Source organism: Podarcis filfolensis, assembly GCF_964270895.1.
Source record: "Podarcis filfolensis genome assembly, chromosome: 12".
Classification (NCBI taxonomy): domain Eukaryota; kingdom Metazoa; phylum Chordata; class Lepidosauria; order Squamata; family Lacertidae; genus Podarcis; species Podarcis filfolensis.
The window spans coordinates 11,531,158-11,554,298 of NC_139614.1; the positions used below are offsets into that span (position 1 = coordinate 11,531,158).

Sequence of the window (23,141 nt, forward strand, 5' to 3'; positions counted from 1 at the left end):
CGTGCATTTGCTTTGCTGCAGAGCAGCCCACGGTTGCCAACCGCCCCGGATCCTGCCAATACTTTCCCCCTCCCCACCCCGCCCCGGGAATCCCCCTCCCTCGCCCCCGGGGGCTCCAGACTCGCCTCCCTTCGACCTACCAGGGCTGGGGATGAAGCAACACGCCGCCGCCGCCGCCGCTCGCGCCTCCCGGGTCCACCTTCCAGCGCCCAGCCAGACGTTCCATCCGCCCCGCCAGCGGCGGAAGGCAGCTCGCGACGCCCCGGCAAGCGCGCGCCTCTACACCTTCCTCTCCCACCAACGCGCTACATTCACGCTCCCGGGGGCGGGCGGGGGAGGAGGAGAAGGAACCAGGAAGTGAGCAGCGCAGAGGCCACGCCCTCTCCCCATCCGCTTCCTCCTCTTGCCAGAGAGGCCACGCCCTCCCCATCCGATTCCCCCTCTTCCCTAGAGGCCACGCCCTCTCCCCATCCGACTCCTCCTCTTCCCTAGAGGCCACGCCCTCTCCCCACCCGCTTCCTCCTCTTGCCAGAGAGGCCACGCCCTCCCCCCGTCCGATTCCTCCTCTTGCCAGAGAGGCGGCTTCCCTTCGCTGCCCGGCGTTGTGCGTGGGTCAAACGTTCCGGGCTGCTCCGAGCGCCGCCCTTTTTTTAGTTCCCGCCCTTCGCCCGAAGATCACCACAGGGGAAAAAGACACAAAATACGGAATAAAAGCAAAAGCCAGCGAGAAACTCTCGCACAACCCAGGAACACATTGAAAAGGCCGCAAAATTTTAATATCCTGTTGGAAGCCGCCCAGAGTGGCTGGGGAGGCCCAGTCAGATGGGTGGGGTATAAGTATTTATTATTATTATTATTATTATTATTATTATTATTATTATCACTTAGCCCAAGTTCTAGTTACAAAGAAACGTTTTGTTGCTTCATTGTTATTTCTAAATTGGTATACCGCCCTTTGCCAGAAGAGCCCAGGGCGGTTCACCATAGAAAAATAACAATGTCAACACAAAATACATAATAAAAATATAAACCAATAATAATAGTAAAAGTAATAATCCAATAATAATAATGAACCAATCATCATCCAATAATAAACCTCACAAAACAAAAATAAACCAATCATCATCTAATAATTAACCACACAAAACAAAAATAAACCAATAATAATAATGAACCAATAATAAACCGTACAAATAACATTTAAAAAGGCCACAGAATGCTTAATCAGCTAAAAGGCCTGGGAGAAAAAGAGGCATTGATTATTATTTGTTAAACTGATCACCCAAGAATCCCAGGGCGGTTCAGCACAAGAAAATAATGACAATACAAAATGTTCTGGTTTTTGAACGCTTTTCAGAAGCCAAACGTCTGATGCAGCTGTCAGCTATTGTTTCGGGGCGCCTGCACCAATCGGAAGCCACACCTTGGTTTGTGAACATTTTGAAAGTCAAACAGATTTCCGGAATCTGGATTAAGTTCAAGAACCAAGGTACCACTGTTTTGGGCGATTTTGTTTTTGCTATTTATTTTGCATTTTTGAGGCTTTTTTGGTGACTGCGTGGAACCCAGTTCAGCTGTTGATTGATAGATTGTGTGACTGCGGAAATGGATAAAAGCCCCCCATCCAAACAAAGACTATCAACAGTGCAGGTAAAAAAAAAATTTTATTTTTTATCATATACAATACTGTCTTGTTTATTTTATAGTACAGTACATTGATTGTTAATTTCATTTCATTTTATGGATCAATGGTCTCATTAGATAGTAAAATTCATGTTAAATTGCTGTTTTAGAGGTTGTTTTTAAAATCTGGAATGGATTAATCTGTTTTGAATTCCTTTCTATGGGAAAGCATGCCTTGGTTTTGGAACGCTTTGGTATTGGAATGGACTACTGGAACGGATTAAGTCTGAGAACCAAGGTACCACTGTATTGCTGAGGGCAGGCTGAGGTTTCTTGCCTTTGCCCAGAATCCATTCCCTTGGCTGGCGTAGGATTTCTCGAGAACTGAGAACTGAGCATTAAACTCGCAGTGTTTCTCAAAAGTGGGTACCCAGCCATTGTTGGGACTACAACTCCCATCATCCTTAAGGAGCAGGACCAGCGCTGAGGGATGATGGGAATTGTAGTCCTACAACGGCCGAGGCGCTGTAGCCACTGTGAGGCATACACAGGCTCGCCTGCGCTTGCTCGGGAGTAAACACGAGCGAACTGACCGGTCACGAGCGTCCCCCCAAAAAAACCAACCGCTCACTTTTAAAAGAGATTATTCCGGGCATCCGCAACGCGCGTGCGCGTAAGCTCAGCCGCTCGGCGGGAAAGGCGCGAGGACGCCTGCGCCTGCGCGGTCAGGAAGCAGGTGTGGAGGGGGCGCGAAGGAGCGAGGGCGTCATCAGACAGCGCCGGAGAAGTGGGGAAGCAGGGAGTGGGCGCCCTTTCGCTGGTGGCGACGGCCGGGCGCGCGGCGTTCGGAGGGCGGAGCATGCGCGTGAGGGTGTCCTCGCCATGGCGTCGGTGGTGCTGAGCGAGGCGGAGAAAGTGTACGTCATGCACGGCGTCCAGGTAACAGGCGGGGCTGGAGGCCTGTCTGGGGCCGGTTACTTTATTATTATTATTATTATTATTATTATTATTATTAGCATTTATTTCCCACCTGTTTTCTCCATGGGACTCAAGGGAGATGGTTCTTCCCCCTCCTCATTCAATCCCCACAACGACCCTGTGAGGCTGGGCTGCCACCTGCCCTGTACAGGATTGTCCCCGTTACTAATTATTATTAATAATAATTATTTTATGTATTGCATTTATAGCCCACCTGTTTCTCCATGGGACTCAAGGGGGATGGTTCAATCCCCACAACAACCCTGTGAGGCTGGGCTGCCACCTGCCCTGTATAATAATAATAATAATAATTTATTATTTGTACCCCGCCCATCTGGCCGGGTTTCCCCAGCCACTCTGGGCGGCTTCCATAAAAACCAAAAATACACTAAAATATCACAGATTAAAAACTTCCCTGAACAGGGCTGCCTTAAGATGTCTTCTGAATGTCAGGTAGTTATTTATCGCTTTGACATCTGATGGGAGGGCGTTCCACAGGGCGGGCGCCACTACCGAGAAGGCCCTCTGCCTGGTTCCCTGTAGCTTTGCTTCTCGCAATGAGGGAACCGCCAGAAGGCCCTCGGCGCTGGACCTCAGCATCCGGGCAGAACGATGGGGGTGGAGACAGGATTGTCCCGTGTTTCAATGAAAAATGCTCCATCCTGATTAATATGGGGTGCAGTTTGTTCTGTTATTTCTGATCTTTTTCTCTCTCTCTCCAAATACACATGTCTCCAAGGGTGTGTGAAAGGTTATGTATTTAAGCTCTGGGTAGCAAAGCACAGACAGATTTACAAATCTGTGCATTTGTTTGTGACATATTCCAGAGGGGCCATCCTGTTAGGCTGCAAAAACAATTCAGCCACCTCATCCCGTCCTGTATTTTGCCAGAACAAAGATGGGAGCCCTACTACTGTCAGCTATGTTAGACTGAGGTTCAGTGACTGGCTCCAGGTCACCCAGTAAGCTTCCTGGCTAAATGGGGATTTGAACCATGGTCCTACTCTGACACCTCCCATCATAGCCAGTGATCAGGGATGATGGGAGGTGTAGTCCAACAACATCTGGAGGGCAGCAGGCTGTGCACCTCTGCTCTAACCACTGCACCACACTGCCTTTTGCTCCAGGAGGCTTTGTTTGGTCAGAATCAAGTATACACTTCCAAAGTTAATGCTAAATACATTGCTTTTGGGAAATGAGTGCCATGGCCATGAGAGGACTGTGAAAATCTCAGGCTTTTTAGACCTTTGGTACTATCAGAAACCAAAGTTGCGCATTGGTTGCCAGATGTGGATTTTTCTTCCAGCCAAGGTGGAAAATTGAAAAAAAATGTTTAAAAGTACCTTTCCAAAAAAAAAAAAAAAACAGAGTCCTTTTTTTTGGGGGGGGGGATAATTCAGAGGGAAATTCCCAGGTGTCAAAAAAGACTATTATTATTATTATTATTATTATTATTAATTTCATTTCATTTCTATACCGCCCTATACACAAAGGTCTCAGAGCGGTTCACATAACCTGAACCTGAGTCTGTAACCTGAAGTGTCTGTAACCTGAAGCGTCTGTAACCCGAGGTACCACTGTATAGGATATAGATCAAATCAGGCCTGATTAAAAAGGAACGTTTTTGCCTGGCGCCTAAAGGTGTATAGTGAAGGCGCCAGGCAAACTTCCCTGGGTAGTAGCATATTTACGTATGCTACTACTGCAGCCTGTGTTTTGTTAGCCCAAAAATGGAAAACGAGTGAGGTCCCAAGAAGAATGGCAACTTAAACTGATGGAATACGCGCAGCTTGCAGATTTAACTTATAGAATAAGAGAACAAGAACGTACATTCAAAGAAGTTTGGAAAATGTTTATTGAATATATGGGTGAAAATTGTGTTTATTTAAAAATGCTGGTAGCATTAAGATAAATTCAATAGTGTAAATAAGTTTCGAGGGCTGTAACAGTGGATTACTGAATGGTTTAGTTCATGTAAAACATGCAGGGATGTATGGTATGCAAAATGAACCATGGAAAGGGAAGAAGGGAAGTCATTGATTTAAGGTTGTTTAACATATTTTGAAATGTACATTAGAAAATTTAATAAAAATATGAGAGAGAGAGAGAGAGAGATGGCATTCACTTATAATCACAAGCTCGTGAATAATATGCATTCGTCTGCTTCTCTCATCAACATTTATTTGTGTGATCAATCAATGGCATTAGGTAACACATTGTGATAAATGACTGTTTCAGGAGGATCTTAGAGTGGATGGCCGTGGCTGTGAAGATTACAGATGTACGGAAGTGGAAACAGATGTAGTATCTAATACAAGTGGGTCTGCCAGAGTAAAACTTGTAAGTATGCCTTGCGGGGACTTCTATACATTGCTAATGATATTGTATTTTTCGTTGAAGCTCACTCTGCACAGTGCTAAAACATAGTTTGGGTCTGCCCTGCCCTAGCTAGAACAGTCTGGTGGCCCCTGAAAAAGTAACTCATTTATAGCTGCATACGTTTTTGTGGCACAGGAAATGTATTGTTCATTTATAGTGCAGGAGAGAGATGTGTCACATTAACATGTAGAACACAAATAGAAAGGAGAACCACATGCAAGACTAATAATTCTGTTGTAGTGGCCCATTACTCCCCAGTTCGTACTGAGTTGGCAAAATTGTGTTCTTAAACACCCAGTAGTATTTAAGGAATAGAAGGATGGCATACAGTATGGAAAATGAAAGGTTAGTATGAATGAGAAAAGGATGTTGGCTTAGGGCAGGCTTCCTCAACCTTGGCCGTCCAGATGTTTTTGGCCTACAACTCCCATGATCCCTAGCTAGCAGGACCAGTGATCAGGGATGCTGGGAATTGTAGTCTCAAAAATATCTGGAGTGCCAAGGTTGAGGAAGCCTGCCTTAGGGGCTGTTTGCTGTTGGAGAAAACGAGGAAAGAGTTGGCTGAATGCCCAACATAGAAGGAAGCTAAGGCGGTGGCAAGCTCAGTGAAAGGAAGACCCAAAATGTCTTCAAACCAAGCAACAGGAAACCTAAAAGCAAGGGTGAGTGGAGGAAGACAAAATAAGCATTGGTGTGAGAAGCAGGGATCAAAAGGGAGGGGGTGGAGGAGAGAGATTTGCAGGAAAGGGAACTGAAGAAGTAAATTGTCAGAAAAGCGATTGGATTATTATATTGAACAACCAGTACTTTTTTACAGGTTATTGCAGTACCTGCACCACTTTTTGTTGTTAAAAAGTGTGGCACTTACTTTAACAACTTCATGATGAGTGCCAGCACCTGTTTTTCTAGAAAAAAAGCACTGTGAACAAATATTCACAATCTTAATCTCACAGTCTACCAGACTCAATACTGTTTATTAGCAGTGTGTGTCTACAGTAGTCCGCATCAGATTGTGATATTAAGTTGGTTGGCCCTTTCGGTGCTTTGAAGGTGCTTCAAAGGTTTGCCATTGTGTTTTCAAGGCGTTTTGTTTTTTTAAGGAGAAATACTGGGTAGTACTGGCCGACACAGAAAATAAAGGGAGGTGTGCTGTTAAGATCATAAGACTTTGGAAACATCTGTAGCAGAGTGCTGTTATTTCAACAGGGGCACACAGACATCCTGGTTGGAGTCAAGGCAGAAATGGGATCACCGAAGCTGGATAGACCAAATGAAGGATACTTGGAATTCTTTGTTGATTGGTTAGTGCAAAATGGGCCACAGGGGGGTCTATTTAACTAAATACCAGCAACCTTAAAGTGATGCTAGTCGCAGGACTATATGCTCTGTGTTTGCTTTTTTATAAGGATTTCAGAATCCCAGATAACAAATCAATAATTTGACTGCCTTTTTGCCTTTTCCTTCCCCATCTTTTGCATTTGGCAGTTCGTTTCTTTACTTCCTTCTGCTCATGGCCAGTGTCCCACCCTTTCCCAAAATGGACACACAGAACCTTCTAGTCCTCACCAGATCTCTGTAGGCTATTCCTTTCTGCAAATTCCTTTTACCTGCTGCTGATGGTGGTACCTCATTAGTTTCCTTCACCGTGATGACCTTGACTTCTTCGCCAGAGTAGTGAACACTGCATTCAGTTCTCTGCTGCAATTTGCATTTCTCAAGGTGACATTGGTAGTTAGCAAGATACTGCCCAGAGATGTACATGCAGTCAAAAAAATTTAAATAAGCCCTGGGCAGAGGAGCCAATGAGATTCAGAGCAGCATTTCTTCTGAAGACATGCCAGATGCTATAGACCAAGACTGACAGGAGGCATGTTTTTTCTTTCTTTCTTTCTGCTATGCCAGATCTAGGCTGGCACAGTAGATGACTCCCATCTCAGGTCCCTTTCTGGAAGCTGGACCAGTGAATCAGTGGTTGGCCAAACCCTTACCCCATCCCAATAACACCACTTTGCAAAGCTAATAGTAATAATTATTATTATTCAGGTATACTGGGCCAAGGCCGTTTAGGGCTTGAAAGGTCAGCACCAACACTTTGAATTGTGCTCGGAAAAGTACTGGGAGCCGATGAGGTCTTTCAGGTCCAGTGTTATATGGTCTGGCAACCACTCCCAGTCAGCAGTCTAGCTGCCGCATTCTGGATTAGTTGTACTTTCCAGGTCACTTTCAAAGGTAGCCCCACGTAGAGCTCATTGCAATAGTCCAAGCGGGAGATAACTAGAGCATGCACCACTCTGGCGAGACAGTCTGCAGGCAGGTAGGGTCTCAGCCTGTATACCAGATGGAGGTGGTAGATAGCTGCCCTGGACACAGAATTGACCTGCACCTCCATGGACAGCTGTGAGTCCAAAATGACTCCCAGGCTGCACACCTGGTCCTTCGGGGGCACAGTTACCCCATTCAGGACTAGGGAGTCCCCCACACTCACCCACCCCCTGTCTCCCCAAAACAGTACTTCTGTCTTGTCAGGATTTAACCTCAATGTGTTAGCCGCCATCCATCCTCAACCGCCTCCAGACACTCACACAGGACATTCACTGCCTTCACTGACTATTGCCAGCAAGAGCACTATGTGCTGTAGTAGGAACATATGTGCTTTTAGATCTGCACATATAGCTACTGGTATACTGTTAGGGCTGCCATACGTCTGGGATTTCCGGGATATATCCGGGATTTGTCTGTTGGAAATAGCATCTGGGCGGAATTTACAAAAATTGATTAAAATGTCTGTATTTCCTTTAAATTGCTCAAAAACTTCATTTTATTTATTTTTTACTGTGCATGCTAAAAGCAACTGTAGAGCCTTCTCTGCCACAATTAGAAATGGTGGGGTTTCAATCTCTGGCACATTATTGGCCTGCCGCTAGGTGGTGCTAACTGAGCATTTTTGAACACCTGGAGCATTTTGACAATTCCTCCTCTCCATTTTAAAGGGTTGTCAAATCATTAACTCGCTTTGAATTGCTGTCCTGGTCCCTCCTGCACTTTCTGAGATAATGTAAGATAAAATTGAGGAGCAGAGTCTTCCACCAAAATTTTTAATGTGTATGTTGGTACACATTGTTGAGATAAGAAACGAGGTTGGCACTCTTGCTCGTGGTTGCATGCTTAAGAGTGACTTCAGGGATCTGTGCCAGGAGAGTGGGCAACCAGTTATGAAGAGCATGGCAAATACATACAAGGTTGATACTAACTTGATTTAGGTCTAATTAATATAATTTTCCTAAATCTTGGGGTACAGGGTGGGATGAAATCGTTTTCTGGATTTCTCAAACCTTCACACATAAAACCTTGACCAGGCACTCATATATAAGATAGATGCACATGCCCAATTTCTAATAGCTGGCTGACAGTGAGAATCCCTACCATTGGCAGAACCGCTGGCAGTGATGGCCAAACTTGGCCTTCCAGCTGTTTGGGGACTACAATTCCCAACATCCCTGACCACTGGTCCTGTTAGCTAGGGATGATGGGAGTTGTGGTCCCAAAACAGCTGGAGGGCCAGGTTTGGCCATCACTGCGCTACAGTATCCTGGAATGTTCATAGTTATTCCAACTGCTCATGATGTGGTTATTGATAAAGAATATGGATAAAGTGCAGCTTCTGTGGTGAAAGTGAAAGGGCAGCGTGAATGGGGGAACAGCTCCGCTTTCAATGAACTAGGTAGGGCTAGCCTCCCGCTCACACACTCAAACAAAACTCACTTCAGTCCACCAGAGGCAACCAACCATGCTAATGAAAACTAATGAATGAATGGAACCTACACATGTGACGCTGACACACAAACCTTGCACATGCACTTTGTAAAAGGTGGGGCATGGTCAAAAAAAAGTTGGGACCCACTGGTCTATAGCATTAGTGTCTCACGTTGAATAAAATTGACAATCTTTAATAAAAACATTTTTAAAAAAACTAAATGGGGCTAATAGGCTAGTCTAACCTATTTGTACCTGCCACTTGGCAATGACAACTGTTGAGGGAGACGCTTGACTACAGTCGTACCTTGGTTCTCAAACGGAATCCGTTCAGGAAGTCCGTTCGACTTCTGAAAACGTTCAGAAACCAAGGCACGGCTTCCGATTGGTTGCAGGAGCCCCCTGCACTCATTCGGAAGCCGTGCCAGACGTTCGGCTTCCAAAAAAAGTTTGCAAACTGGAACACTCACTTCTGGGTTTGCGCCATTCAGGAGGCAAAACGTTTGAGTCACAAGGCTCTCGAAAACTAAGATACAACTGTGTCTGGATTTTAATCATTGTGATTTGGAGAGGAAGGCTGATCCATCCTGCTCTCTTGCACCAAGCCTCTGCATCCTGCTTTTATACATATATAGAGCAGGATTCTGCCTATAACGTTTTTTGTTTTTTAAAAAACAAATTCTATTGTGGGTTTGGGGGGGCCAAATGTAAGTCTATAATGGGGATGCTTCTGTCTATTTAGCACAAGGTGATATGGACAGAAGCAGCAACAGACACAGAGTAGCGTATTACTGAGCTTTCTAATTGGAATGTTATCCTGCAATAAAGTTCTAAAACGCCGAAGTTCAAAGAGGCAACCTCAAGGTGTTGCTATGAGAACTGTGAATCTTTAATTAAACATAACTTCAAACTCGCCCTCAGTGCGCTAGAGATGACTGTGTGATTTGATATGCATATAAATTGGCTATTAAAACTTTGCCACAATTTAAAAATCAAGTGTGCTTGGAGGCTAAATTGCATAGTGCAGGTAAATTAGATAATTGTCGGAGTTGTTTTTTATATAAGCTGCTTCTCCCTAGGAAACCTTTAAGGATCCTTTGTAAGTATACTATTAAGAAATGTTCTATTTCTGACTAATTGCTTGTGGCCTGACTCAAAAAGAATCAATGTGAGATAAATGCTTTGCGAAGATCCTGCCTATTTTCTATGTTATGAAAAATAGTACCTGTACCTGCCATTCAGCTATATATGCCAGCATTTCTCAAACTTGGGTCTCCAGCTGTGAGATGATGGGAGTTGTAGTCTGACAACAGCTGGCGACCCAAGTTTGAGAAACACTTACACATGCTATAGAAAAGCAGACAATATAAATGCCTAAGGGCCCGCTTTAATGGGAGCACTGAGAGTTATATGCTGCCCTCCCAACAGTAGGGGCACTGTTGCTTACTATCAAAGCAGGACAGGGGTGAAGCAGGGGCTGCACAGCAAACAGGAGCAGTGGATTGGATCCACCAGTGTATCCACATAGTCCCAGCTTGCTTCTGCCCTGCCCCACATTGTATTGGCAGTGGCGGTGAATGCTGCTGTTAGGAGGTTGCCTCCATGTCCCTCCCACACCGGCTTCTCCTGCCCTTAAAGGTGTGCTGTGATCGGTGTTTCCACGTCGTAGCGATGTATGGAAGTGAGAGCTGGACCGTAAAGAAGGCTGATCACCAAAGAATTGATGCTTTTGAATTGATGCTTTTGAATTTGTATACTGCCCTTCATCTAAACTTCTCAGGGTGGTTTGCGGCATAAAAACACAAGATAAAAACACAAAATACATAACAAAAACAAGAACGAAACAATAGCCCAATAACTCTTCCTGACTTAGACTCAAATGGATGCCAAGCACTGGTGAGGGGCTGTTGACTTGTCTCCTTACAGAGAGGAGGAAAAGGAGCTGGTCCTTGCAACCGCTTCTACCTGTTGTGGACCTGAGAGCTTCTAAATCCAGGTAGGAGATGGGAGGAAATAGGATGAGCAGCACTGAAAGCTGCAGGCTTCTAGTACGCTGCACAGTGTAATGCTGATTCTTCTGCTGGAATAGCTTCTAATTAGGCTGATTTTTGCCTTGCATATTTGAAATTGTGTGTGCATTTTTTAAAAGATTAGAGCCCATCACAACTGACACTTGTTGAAGGCAATGAGACTTTTTCAGTAGAGAAATACCCAAGACAGGAGAGGCCAATTAAAAATATGCCAGTCTTCCTGTCAGTTTATCTGTTCTCTCCCCCTGTCATGTTTAACAGGCTATTTTGTAAGCCATGCAACTTTCTTTTCTTATTCTTAACCTGAAGAAAGCAATTGTTCTTAATTTCCATCAAACCACAGTAGTTAGACTGTAACAAAGAACTGGAGCTGAGATACCAAACTCTGTTGTTGCCTGTTTCAGGTAATCTATAGCTCTCTCTGTCCCCTTTATTATTTTGGTTTATTAAAATTTCCTAAGGAAAGGGCAGGATTTAATGTCCTGTGCTGAGCCGTAGATCCCTGAAAGGTGAAAACTGCTTTGATTTTTTTTTCTTCCTTTCAGCTCAGCCAATGCCACTCCCGAATTTGAGGGCCGTGGCGGAGAGGAGCTGGGCACTGAAATAGCAAATACCCTCTACAGAATTTTTAACAACGAGAGCAGCATTGACTTGAAGTTGCTTTGCATTGCTCCCCGAGAGCACTGCTGGGTGCTTTACGTCGATGTCCTGGTAAGTAAAACAAACTTCAGCTTAATCAAAACGACATATTCAGAGGATTCCTCGGGCCGTTGACTGGATGATTTCTGATGAGATTGTTTCTGTCTCAAAGTCAGGGCAGATAGTTTAAACGCCATCACAACCCTGAACCTCAATGTCAGCCTTTGCTCATTCAGGACTGTATCTTGATTTAAAAAGTCAAGATAAGAACAAGCCTATCTGCCACAACCAGATTATCACTAGTAGGTTCTAGGATTGATATAACTGAATGGGCTATTCATGTAAAACACACTTCTTCTTTTTTTAACATTTCAGTTACTGGAGTGTGGTGGAAACTTGTTTGATGCCATCTCTGTTGCAGTGAAGGCAGCACTGTTTAATACCAGGTAAGGCACACCTGCAGAGGTCTCTGTTGCAGCCAAAACAATGTGTTGTGGCGCCATAACAAGTTAACAAATTTATTATGGTATAAGCTTTTGCGGACTAGAGTCCACTTCATCAGACACGTCAAGTGTAATCCTCAGTTGTATTTATATATGCATGTTGTGTGTGTATGTGTTTGTGTAATCTAAGAACCTTTTAATGAGGGTGAAAGAGGAGAGCGCAAAATATGGTCTGAAGCTCAACATCAAAAAAACGAAGATCATGGCCACTGGTCCCATCACCTCCTGGCAAATAGAGGGGGAAGAAATGGAGGCAGTGAGAGATTTTACTTTCTTGGGCTCCATGATCACTGCAGATGGTGACAGCAGCCACGAAATTAAAAGACGCCTGCTTCTTGGGAGAAAAGCAATGACAAACCTAGACAGCATCTTAAAAAGCAGAGACATCACCTTGCCGACGAAGGTCCGTATAATTAAAGCTATGGTTTTCCCAGTTGTGATGTATGGAAGTGAGAGCTGGACCATAAAGAAGACCAAAGAATTGATTCTTTTGAATTAAGGTGCTGCAGGAGACTCTTGAGAGTCCCATGGACTGCAAGAAGATCAAACCTATCCATTCTGAAGGAAATCAGCCCTGAGTGCTCACTGGAAGGACAGATCCTGAAGCTGAGACTCCAATACTTTGGCCACCTCATGAGAAGAGAAGACTCCCTGGAAAAGACCCTGATGTTGGGAAAGATGGAGGCCACAAGGAGAAGGGGACGACAGAAGCGGAAATGGCTGGATAGTGTTCTCGAAACTACCAGCATGAGATAGACCAAACTGCGGGAGGCAATGGAAGACAGGAGTGCCTGGCGTGCTCTGGTCCATGGGGTCATGAAGAGTCAGACACGACTAAACGACTAAACAACAATCTGTGAGATTAGAAGGACATAAAATGCAAAAAGTACAGACAGTGTCGAATAAAGACAATCACAGATGCTGTTTCATTCACCATTACTAAGTAGGTGCTCTGTCACTTGTCACTGCTGTTGTTACAGGTCACTTTACTTATTTTGCATCCGTCCAGTTCAGTTCTAATGAAATCTCACTGTCTGTGATTTTTGCATGCCACTCATCTCTGAATTCACTACTTGCAGCAACCCCCCACTTCTTTGAAGTCCAAGAAAGCTTATGCCATAATTAAATGTGTTAATCTTTAGGACAGGCATAGGCAAACTCCAGCCCTCCAGATGTTTTGGAACTGCAATTCCCATCATCCCTAGCTAACAGGACCAGTGGTTGGGGATGATGGGAATTGTAGTCTCAAAACATCTGGAGGGCTGGAGTTTGCCTATGTCTGCTTTAAGATGTCACAAGCCATTTGGTGTACCAGCTGAAACTGGGTATAGACACTCCTATCCGTTGAGGCTACCTGGGACTCAATGGACTAAGATGGTTCCACGAGCACCTCAAACCTACGCACCTGCTCCTTCAATAAGAGTGCAGCCTCATTAAGGACAGGTAGTTTTTCCAACTCCTGGATGCGTCAATCGCCCACGCATAGCACTTCCGTCTTGTTTGGATTGTCTCTTGTTTGTTTTTAACTCATCCAACCCTTTACAACCTCCCAACGCTAGTTTTTTTGTCTGTTTCTTGGTTTTTTGAAAATAATTTTTATTTGATTTTAAAATAAAAATTTACAACAAAATCAATTACAAAGCCATATAAAGAGATTTCCCCGAATCTCAAGACTTCTCCCCATCCCCTCCAATTTCACCACTTGCAACTGCACATCCACATTTTTGTCCATCTAGTTTATCCGTAGTCTTTGTTACCTTACAAGTGAGATTAAAATCCTGCCAATGTTTCCATTTGCTTACAATGGTCTCTTAAATAAATTATAAATTTCCCCCCAAAGTTCTTGTCCTCTTGGTTTCTGAGCTTTCCAGTTAGTTTTGCCATTTCAGCATACTCCATCAACTTGGTTTGCCATTCTTCCCTGGTCGGGACTTTCTTCTTTCCACCTCTGGGCTAATAACATCCGTGAGGCCATTGTCGCATACATAAATAGTCTTTTCCGAGCCTTTGGAATCTAGGTACCTATAATTCCTAATAAAAAAGCATCTGGTTTTTTAAACAAACATTATTTTGAACATGTTTTTTCATTTCATTATATATCATCTCCCAAAATGTTTTTGGGACGCGGGTGCCGCTGTGGGTTAAACCACAGAGCCTAGGACTTGCCGATCAGAAGGTCGGCGGTTCGAATCCCCACGCCGGGATGAGCTCCCGTTGCTCGGTCCCAGCTCCTGCCAACCTAGCAGTTCGAAAGCGCGTCAAAGTGCAAGTAGATAAATAGGTACTGCTCCGGCGGGAAGGTAAATGGTTTTTCCGTGTACTGCTCTGGTTCGCCAGAAGCGGCTTAGTCATGCTGGCCACATGACCCGGAAGCTGTACGCTGGCTCCCTCAGCCAATAAAGCGAGATGAACGCCGCAATCCCAGAGTCGGTCACGACTGGACCTAATGGTCAGTCAGGGGTCCCTTTACCTTTTAAAAGGTTTTTATTACCTTGCACAACCACCATATACTCCCAGTGCTAGTTCAGGACTTGGTACCAGTGGAACCGAGAGACAGAACTGTGCGTCATTGCCATCCTGGTGACTTCATGTCCCAGAGACAGCTCTCAGCAGCTTTGTGTAGATGTTGAATAACATGCATGACCAAGTTGAACCCTGCAAGAGAGCTCCCACAGGGCTGAGCAAAAGTCACCCAACTTGAAACAGTCCCGAGCCAATATTGTGGTCTGGCTTCAGGGTAGATCTCCCCCAACGCCGCAACAGAGACCCTGTTCCCATCACACACCTTTGCACCACTTCTTGTTGGTCAGCTGGATAGGATACAACAGGTTCAACTTAGATGTGAAATGTGCTCTTGGTTGCGCAGACACATGGTTGTGGTAGATCCAGACAAGCAGGAAACATGCACATAACCAGAATTACATATAAACATGCATATAACCCCTGGTCTCCTCGCTGGCTCAAATAGGACTAATTCAGCCAGCTAGTCCTGGTGATCATCTAAGGTTTATTGGATGGATTTCCCCCCTAAATTGATTTTTGAATTCTGAATTTATTGTTATTCACATTTTATATTGTATTTTATGCTGCTTTTTGTTGCATCAATTAAGTGTTTTAAATTTGTTGTTAACCACCCTGAGCCCGGTTTTCTGAACCGGGAAGGGCGGGGTATAAATAAAAAATTATTATTATTACTAATTTCAGGTACGTTTGACTGAATAAATTTGAAGGGGCTGGGAGGGATAGCAGGGGTTGGAGTAGGGCTGGGCGATAGCTGGTTTTCAACATCACAGTATATCACCAGCTAAACAGTGTGATACAGTGGTGCCCCGCAAGACGAATGCCTCGCTAAACGAAAAACCCGCAAGACGAAAGGGTTTTCCGATTTTTTAGCGGCTTCGCAAGACGAATTTCCCTATGGGCTTGCTTCGCAAGACGAAAGCCCATAGGGAAATCTCCGGGGACAGCGGGGAAGCGCAGCGCGCCTTCTCCTCTGTTCCCGGACCTGTCTTGAAGGCTTGCGGTGGGAGGTCCGGGAACAGAGGAGAAGGCGCGCAGCGCTTCTCCTCTGTTCCCGGACCTGTCTTGAAGACTTGCGGTGGGAGGAAGGTTTTCCTCCCCACCGCCAACATTCAGAAGGCTGTTCTGAAGGCTGGCGGTGGGAAGAAAAGCCCTTCTCCCGCCGCCAGCCTTCAGAAGAGTTCCCCCAGGGCTGCCTAGGCTGCGGATAGCAGCCTGCTGCCCCACACGAGGGGCGCTCTTAAGGAGAGCGCCCCTCGCGTGGGGCAGACATTCGCAGCTTGGGGAGCCCTGCAGGACTTCCCCGCAGGGCTCTCCAAGCTGCGAATGTCTGCCCTGCGCGAGGGGCGCTCTGAAGCAGAGCGCCCCTCGCGCGGGGCAGCAGGCTGCTATCCGCAGCCTAGGCAGCCCTGGGGGAACTCTTCTGAAGGCTGGCGGCGGGAGAAGGGCTTTTCTTCCCACCGCCAGCCTTCAGAAGGCTGTTCTGAAGGCTGGCGGTGGGGAGAAAAGTCCTTCTCCCCCCCGCCAGCCTTCAGAAGAGGTCCGGGGACAGACTGTCCCCGGACCTGGTCTGAGGGCGGTCTCCATAGGAACGCATTAATTGATTTTCAATGCATTCCTATGGGAAACCGTGCTTCGCAAGACGAAAAACTCGCAAGAAGAAAAAACTTGCGGAACGAATTAATTTCGTCTTGCGAGGCACCACTGTATTGATATTGATATATCATGATGTCTTGAATAAGGATGGAACTGTGTAGAGGCGAACACTAGGCCTGGGTGATAGCTGGTTTTCAATATCGGGATTTATCACCAGCTAAACATCGTGACATACCAATATATCACGATGTCTGAAATAAGGATGGAGCTATGTAGAGGCATTGGCTGGCATCATGGTTTTTCCTGCATCCTGATTTTTTGCCGGCGCCTGCTCTTGAGATTCGCTGTCCCCTGCAGGAGGCAGGGGAGAATGGAACCATCAGAGATAACAGGGGCTGCAGGAATCAAGAGAAGCATTGGCTGGTGTAATGGTTATAGGGGTTGCTCGTGCGTAAGTTGCCGCCACTCCTGGCTAGGTTGCCTGGTTAAACCTTTTCTGTCTGGACAGCCCTTCACTTCGTGGCTGTTCAGTCGCTAGCAGAATCCGTCAGTGGACGTTTCTTGAACCTCTTCCAGCAAAGAAGTTCTTTGACGCCAAGTCTCCGCCTACTCTCCCTGCGCGGAAGTCTTCTGCGCAGGGTGGGTGTGGGCAGCGGAGGACCCGTGCTCTCCCCGCTGGTTTCCGGCGAGGAGTCCTGGAGCCCCCTCGCCGATTCCCCCATCTGCCCCCCTTTATCCCTGGTGTTACGCTGATTTCCTTCCCCAGCCGATGAGCTGCCTCTCTCCCTGCTGGGCCCTTCTCCAGCATCGCTTTGGAGCCTTGCCTCCGCCTCTAGCTCTGATGGCAGTTCCCTGACAGCTGGCTTCACGGTTTTTCCCATGTTGTGATTTGTGCATCACACACACACCATGATTCACGATATGTTGCCGGGTCAAAAAATTATGAAACCATTATCAATATATGGACTTCAAACTGGTTTTTGATGATATATCAATATATAAATAATTGCCCAGCCCAAGGAAGGGGGTAGGGGGGATTCTCCAGTGTTCCTCGCGGCTTAGGACCCTCGTACCTACGGGACCGCCTCTCTTGGTATGCCCCACGGAGAGCCTGAAGGTCCATAAATAGCAACACCCTAGAGGTCCCGGGCCCTAAGGAAGTTAGATTAGCCTCAGCCAGAGCCAGGGCCTTTTCAACACTGGCTCCGGCCTGGTGGAACGCTCTGCCTCATGAGACCAGGGCCCTGCAGGATCTGATTTCTTTCCGCAGGGACTGTAAGACAGAGTTGTTCCACCTGGCCTTTGGCTTGGAGCCAATTTGATTCCCTCCCCCTCTTTCTTTTTTCCTTTCTCCTCCTGTGATGAGGCTGCATTTTAATATTTTAATGTTTCAATATTTTAATGTTGTATTTTAATCTTGTTTTTAAGTTGTATTCATTCAACTTGTTTTTATTACTGCTTGTTAGCCGCCCTGAGCCCGGCCTTGGCTGGGGACGGGGTATAAATAAAAATTATTATTATTATCATCATCATCATCCTTCTTTAGTGTTTGTTTGTTTGTTTGTTTGTCTGTCTGTCTGTCTGATTTATATACTTCGTCATAAGATCTCAGGGCTGCTGTAACTCCATCAGCCTTCCTAACTTTGCCAAACAGCCTAGTTGAAAACATCTTGCCTTGTTTTTTGTTTCTCATTATATTATATAAAACCTACATAACACTTTGGCACAGCTGCTTTGAAAAGCAGTCCAAAACAGTTCTCGGCTGTTTATTTTAAATGACCTCAGCTTTAGAATGGAATGAACCGTATTATGCTGGGAATGTGCCTTTTCTTTTTTACAGATGGGAAGCTGCTCTAAATCATTTGCTGATACAACTTCCATTTTTTAAAAAGTTCAGATAAGGAAAAGAACACACACACCCTGCGATTTTGTGGGAAACCTCCCTATTCGGAAAATGAATTGGCTCTCTTCCTATTTTTATTGTTTAAACTGCTTACTGGCCGACGACAACGAAGATAATTGCCATTTCTGCACTAACTACAAGCACAATGCTATCCTTTTAAAATGATAAATATGGTGTGTTTTCCCCCCTCATGTTGCCAGGTTAAAAAATGGTACCTCTTAAAAAGATGCCTTAAAAAGATGTCCCTTCCGCAAACTAATGTTCTCTTAATCGTTTGTGGTGTTGGGCAAGTCTGGCGTATGAAAGCTAATAGGATCTATCTTTGGAAACTAATCTCAGCATATGAATAGGAATTAGAATGATTCCCTGTGGCAATATGTGCAGAAATGACATCTTAATTTGACATCACCTTCTGCTTTCTTTAGAATACCCAAAGTACGCGTTTTGGAGGATGAAGGTGGACGGGAAATTGAACTTTCTGATGATCCTTTTGACTGTATTCGACTTAATGTAGATAATGTACCTTGTATTCTCACACTGAGCAAAGTAAGTCACTGACAATTCTGAGCTTATCTCCTATGGGCTTGTTTTGATAGAAAAGTTCTAATACAGAAGGCGGACCTGCCATTTTTATTGTGGACACTGCCATGGAAACCATCAGATTATTTCACTATTTCTTTCTAGGTTCTTGAGTTTCCAGTATGGGAGAGATTAGGTATTTTGTTTGTGTGTAAGTGTGGTATTATTATTATTATTATTATTATTATTATTATTATTATTATACTTTCTCTGCTTAGAAATGGAACTCTGTCCATTAACACCTTTAACAACATGGTTGACTATTCTATAGCAGTGATTTGAGAAGCCATTTTGACACGTATGGAAAAAGGGTTTGCGGTTGAAAACGTTAGGTTTACAGAAAACAGTCGCTTTCGAGGGCTTCTCTTCATCTTGGCTTGGTCTTTTGGTGAATTAATTGTATTAGAATTCTGGATTAAAATGCTGTGGTTCTAGAATTCCTTCCCCGTGTCATTTCTCAGTATCGTTCTAGCTTTCCTCCCTCAGATTTGCAGAAAACCAGAAAATTGCACAAGCAAACCACATATAAAATTTGTAAACCAGATATATTGGGCAGCGATCTGAAAAGGCTGTGCTAGGCAGTGGTTTTTTTCAGGGGGTACTCAAGGCTACGCAGTACTGGCACTTCTTTTTGTTGTTGTTAAAAAGTGTTTCACTTACTTAACAACTTCATAGTGAGTACTGGCACCTATTTTCCTAGAAAAAAAAGCACTGGTGCAAATACATTTTCAGTTGCTTTCATTTCTTTTCCAGGATTCTAGTAAGGTTGTGTGAAGAACTTAGCCTTTTATATTTCTTTCTTTCTTTTTGCCCATTGGATTTGCACAAAAAACACACACAAGCAAATTTGCAATCACCTGCCTGTGTTTTCGCACACTTCTCGGGTGGGGATTTTTTTAAAAAACCCACAAAGGTGCATGTGCAGCTCTTTGCACACTTTGTACTTAATTGGTGTAATAGAATCAACAGATTATAAGGAAGGAATAAACACAAAAGGGAGTGCCTAGAGATATGAACAGGAAAGGCTAGAGTTGCTCTGCATATACAAATTCAATTACGTGAGGGTGTAGATTACTCTGGTCTAATTTGAATGAGGGGGGTGGGGAATGGATTAACAGCTAAATAATGCTGGCAAGCCCTATGTTTACTTGGAAGTAAGTCCCACTGTGTTCACCTGCCTTACTCTCAGAGAACTGTAAGTGGTGCCTCTGGTTACAGACGCTTCAGGTTACAGACTCCACTAACCCAGAAATAGTACCTCGGGTTAAGAATTTTGCTTCAGAATGAGAACAGAAATCGCATGGCGGCAGTGGGAGGCCCCATTAGCTAAAGTGGTACCTCAGGTTAAGAACAGTTTCAGGTTAAGAACGGACCTCCAGAACGAATTAAGTTCTTAACCCGAGGTACCACTGTATAGTCAAACCTCGGTTGTCGAACATAATCTGTTCCAGAAGTCTGTTCGACAACTGAGGGTCAAAGGGTGGTCGGCAAAGTAAATGGAGAGAAAAGTGGGGGGGGGGGCTCCCCGGAAGCTATTCAGCTTCCAAAAAACGTTCAACAACCGGAGCATTTACTTCCGGGTTTCCGGCGTTTGGGAGCTGAAACATTCCAAAACAGAGCCGTTTGGAAACCAAGGTTTGACTGTATAGATTGCATCTTACGTTTGTTTGCCATTGCTTTTTTAGATCGGCTATAGGCATGTAGTGGATGCCACACTTCAGGAGGAAGCATGTTCTCTGGCTAGCCTCCTTATTTCTGTGACCAGTCGAGGTGTCCTAACCTGTATGAAGAAAGTGGGAAGGGGGAGCCTTGATCCAGAAAGCATATTTGAGATGATGGAGGTAAGATGTGGTCAGGTTGTTGTAAATCATGCCGTAGTGGGATTTTTGAGCACATTAATAAGTACAGTGGTGGCTTGGTTCTCAAACTTAATCCCTTCCGGAAGTCCGTTCCAAAACCAAAGCGTTCCAAAACCAAAGCGCGCTTTCCCATAGAAAGTAATGCAAAATGGATTAATCCGTTCCAGACTTTTAAAAACAATCCCTAAAACAGCAATTTAGCATGAATTTTATTATCGTACGAGACCATGGATCCTTAAAGTGAAAGCAATAAACAATGTACTTCAGTCACACAATCAATCAATCAGTCAATCAGTAACTGAACTGGGTTCCACACAGTCACAAAAGCACAACAAAAAAGCCACAAAAATGCAAAATAAATAGCAAAAACAGACGGACTTCAGCGTAACACTCAAAATGGAAGTGTGGCACTCAAAATGGAAGCGTAACACTCAGAACAGAGCATATTCAACTTCCGAAAAAAAGTTCACAAACCGGAACACTTATTTCTGGGTTTGCAGTGTTCAAGTTCCAAGTTGTTCAAGTACCAAGGCGTTTGAGAACCAAGACACCACTATGCATCATAAAGGTTGAGCTATCAACCTATTTTGGTTTTAAAAATCTAACTTCTCCAAATATCTCAAAAGACAGCTGAAAGACAGTTTATATCAATCAAAAGCATTTAGTTATTACAGTTAACAAACAAAGATTCCTGTTTTAAAAATGACGTTTATATAGATATTTTTATATATTGTGTTGCATACTCATCTGAAATGGTGATCAGAGTCTTTTTCATAGGAAATGGAATGAATATTTTTGCTGGTGCAAGCAAGATGTAAAGGAAAATGCTGGAGAACATGTTTTTTAACAGTTTCATAACTCCTCCTTAGCATTCTTAAATGCACTAACATATTGACACTGAGTCTTGAATTCTATTATGTTTGCCAGCCTTGAGGCAGACAATAATTCCATACAGCCCACAAAATGACAGGTACAAGATAGCTTTGGGAAAGTCGATTGAATTACGATCCCGGTTGGGTGTATTTATAGTACACATTGTTTGTCTATAGTTTTAAAATCTATACCATACTTATTGTAGTCATGTCTTTGTTCTATGTTCCATTACTTTTATGTCTATATGGCTTACACTCCCTCCCTCTTGATATTCAAGAGATTCAAAAGGTTAAATTCTTTTATTTTCATTCCAAGACATACAGCATTGGCAAAGTTGCTGTACTTTGTTTTTACTCCATGACCTCTAGCAGTATTTTCTGCATCTTCCCTATAATCTTTGCAGGTATCAAGAAAGCTAAAATGCTGTTAGAGAGAACATTATTTGCTTCCAGTGGGAGGCTAGAGTATTTCATGCTAACCCTTCTGATTTACTACTGTTGTCAAGATCCGCAGGGGGAGGGAGATAATGTTAGCATCAGAACTTCTTCTGGTCCGAAAGACTAGACACTAAGGTCTAGGGGGAATGTGCAAGTCTATAACTCAAAACTCCACTGGGTTGTTAGCAAGTAGAACTTTTCATCAGCTAGACAGAGATCTCCAATTTTGGGGGGGGGGTCTGGGGACATATTTGGAAATCTGAGAAGTCCTGGGCACCACAAAATATCCACTTCACAGTAGAAAAAACTGGTGATGCTTGGATCCACCAAACCCCAAATCTCTACACCCGCCCACACCAAAACAAATAGAAAGTAGAGAAAAAGCAGAGAGGTAGGTATTAACTTTTAAAGAAAAACGTTTCCACAAAAGAAGGAAGCTTCTCTGGATTCTTTTTTTTTTTTTACAGTTAAATTCTCCTGCCACACATTGGTTTTTGTCTTTTCATTTGCATTTCAGACTGGAAAGAGGGTGGGCAAGTTGTTGCACACCTCTTTGCAATCTGCCTTGGATAAAGAAGAAAGTCTTGGACCAACACGGAAAAAAGTTGGATTCCTGGGATGAGCCTCATTGTTACATTGAACATCTGTCAAGGACTGGGTTGCTTGGTTTGTTAGTTAGTTGTTCAGATTTTATTTTATTTTTACAAAGTTGGCTATATATTTGTTAAACAAAGGCGGCTTCCTCTCACACACTTGTCATTTCAGCTCTTTTCTCACTGGGCGTTGGTGGCAAAATTAAAAGATTTGATCTACACTAGGGCTGAGTGATATGTCGCTATATCGTCCAAAACCAGTTTGAAGTCCACATTGCGATACCGGTTTCATAATTTTTGACCTGGCAATATATCGTGAATCGTGTGTGTGTGTGTGTGTGTGTGCTATGCAAAAATCACAATGTGGGGGGAAATGTGAAGCTAGCCAGTGCTTCTCTCACTTCCTGCAGCCCCTGTTAACTCTGCCAGCTCAACTCTCCTCTGCCTCATGCAGGGGGCAGCAAATCACAAAAGCAGGCACTGGAAAAATCACGATGCAGGAAGAACCATGAAGCCAGCCAGTGCCTCTGCTTCATCCTTATTTCGGATATTGTGATAAATTGGCATATTGCAATGATTATCTGGTGCTGGAAACTACATATTGCCCAGCCCTAATCTACGCCTTGATAGAAATGTAAAAGCAAGCGGTGGATTGTAAAATGGTTGCATAGCTGTCAACCTTCCCTTTTTTTGCGGAAAATTCCCTTATTCCAGCGCTGTTTCCCGTTGCTATCCCGGATTGTTAGATATCCCCTGGACTGTCCCCGGGACAGGTGAAGCTGCTGATCCCTTATTTTTGAGGCTGCTGATCCCTTATTTTCAAATCTGAAAGTTGACAGCTATGTGGTTGTATTCACTTACCCTAGGGGCGAGAGG

The 23,141-nt window shown here is 44.3% G+C and overlaps 2 protein-coding genes across 5 annotated transcripts in view; one reads left to right on the top strand and one right to left on the bottom strand.

The window, feature by feature from the left end:
• The window catches only part of ZDHHC3 (zDHHC palmitoyltransferase 3), a 51,610-nt gene extending 51,193 nt beyond the window's left edge, over positions 1–417 (bottom strand). Inside the window, exon 1 of one of the 4 annotated variants that reach the window (XM_083578233.1) lies at positions 141–342. The gene's annotated coding sequence lies outside the window, so the exon portion shown is untranslated. Of the gene's footprint in view, positions 1–140 lie in introns of all 4 variants that reach the window. The other 3 variants (XM_083578232.1, XM_083578235.1, XM_083578236.1) reach the window with 3 other exon arrangements.
• Positions 418–2,343: 1,926 nt separating this feature from the next.
• Positions 2,344–22,420, top strand: EXOSC7 (exosome component 7). Its single transcript, XM_083578266.1, has 8 exons — positions 2,344–2,562; positions 4,840–4,941; positions 6,187–6,281; positions 11,309–11,474; positions 11,778–11,848; positions 18,350–18,470; positions 20,189–20,344; positions 22,190–22,420. The coding sequence occupies exons 1-8, from the start codon at positions 2,506–2,508 to the stop codon at positions 22,292–22,294; spliced, it is 873 nt and encodes a 290-aa protein (XP_083434392.1). The 5' UTR covers positions 2,344–2,505; the 3' UTR covers positions 22,295–22,420.
• The last annotated feature ends 721 nt before the right edge of the window (positions 22,421–23,141 follow it).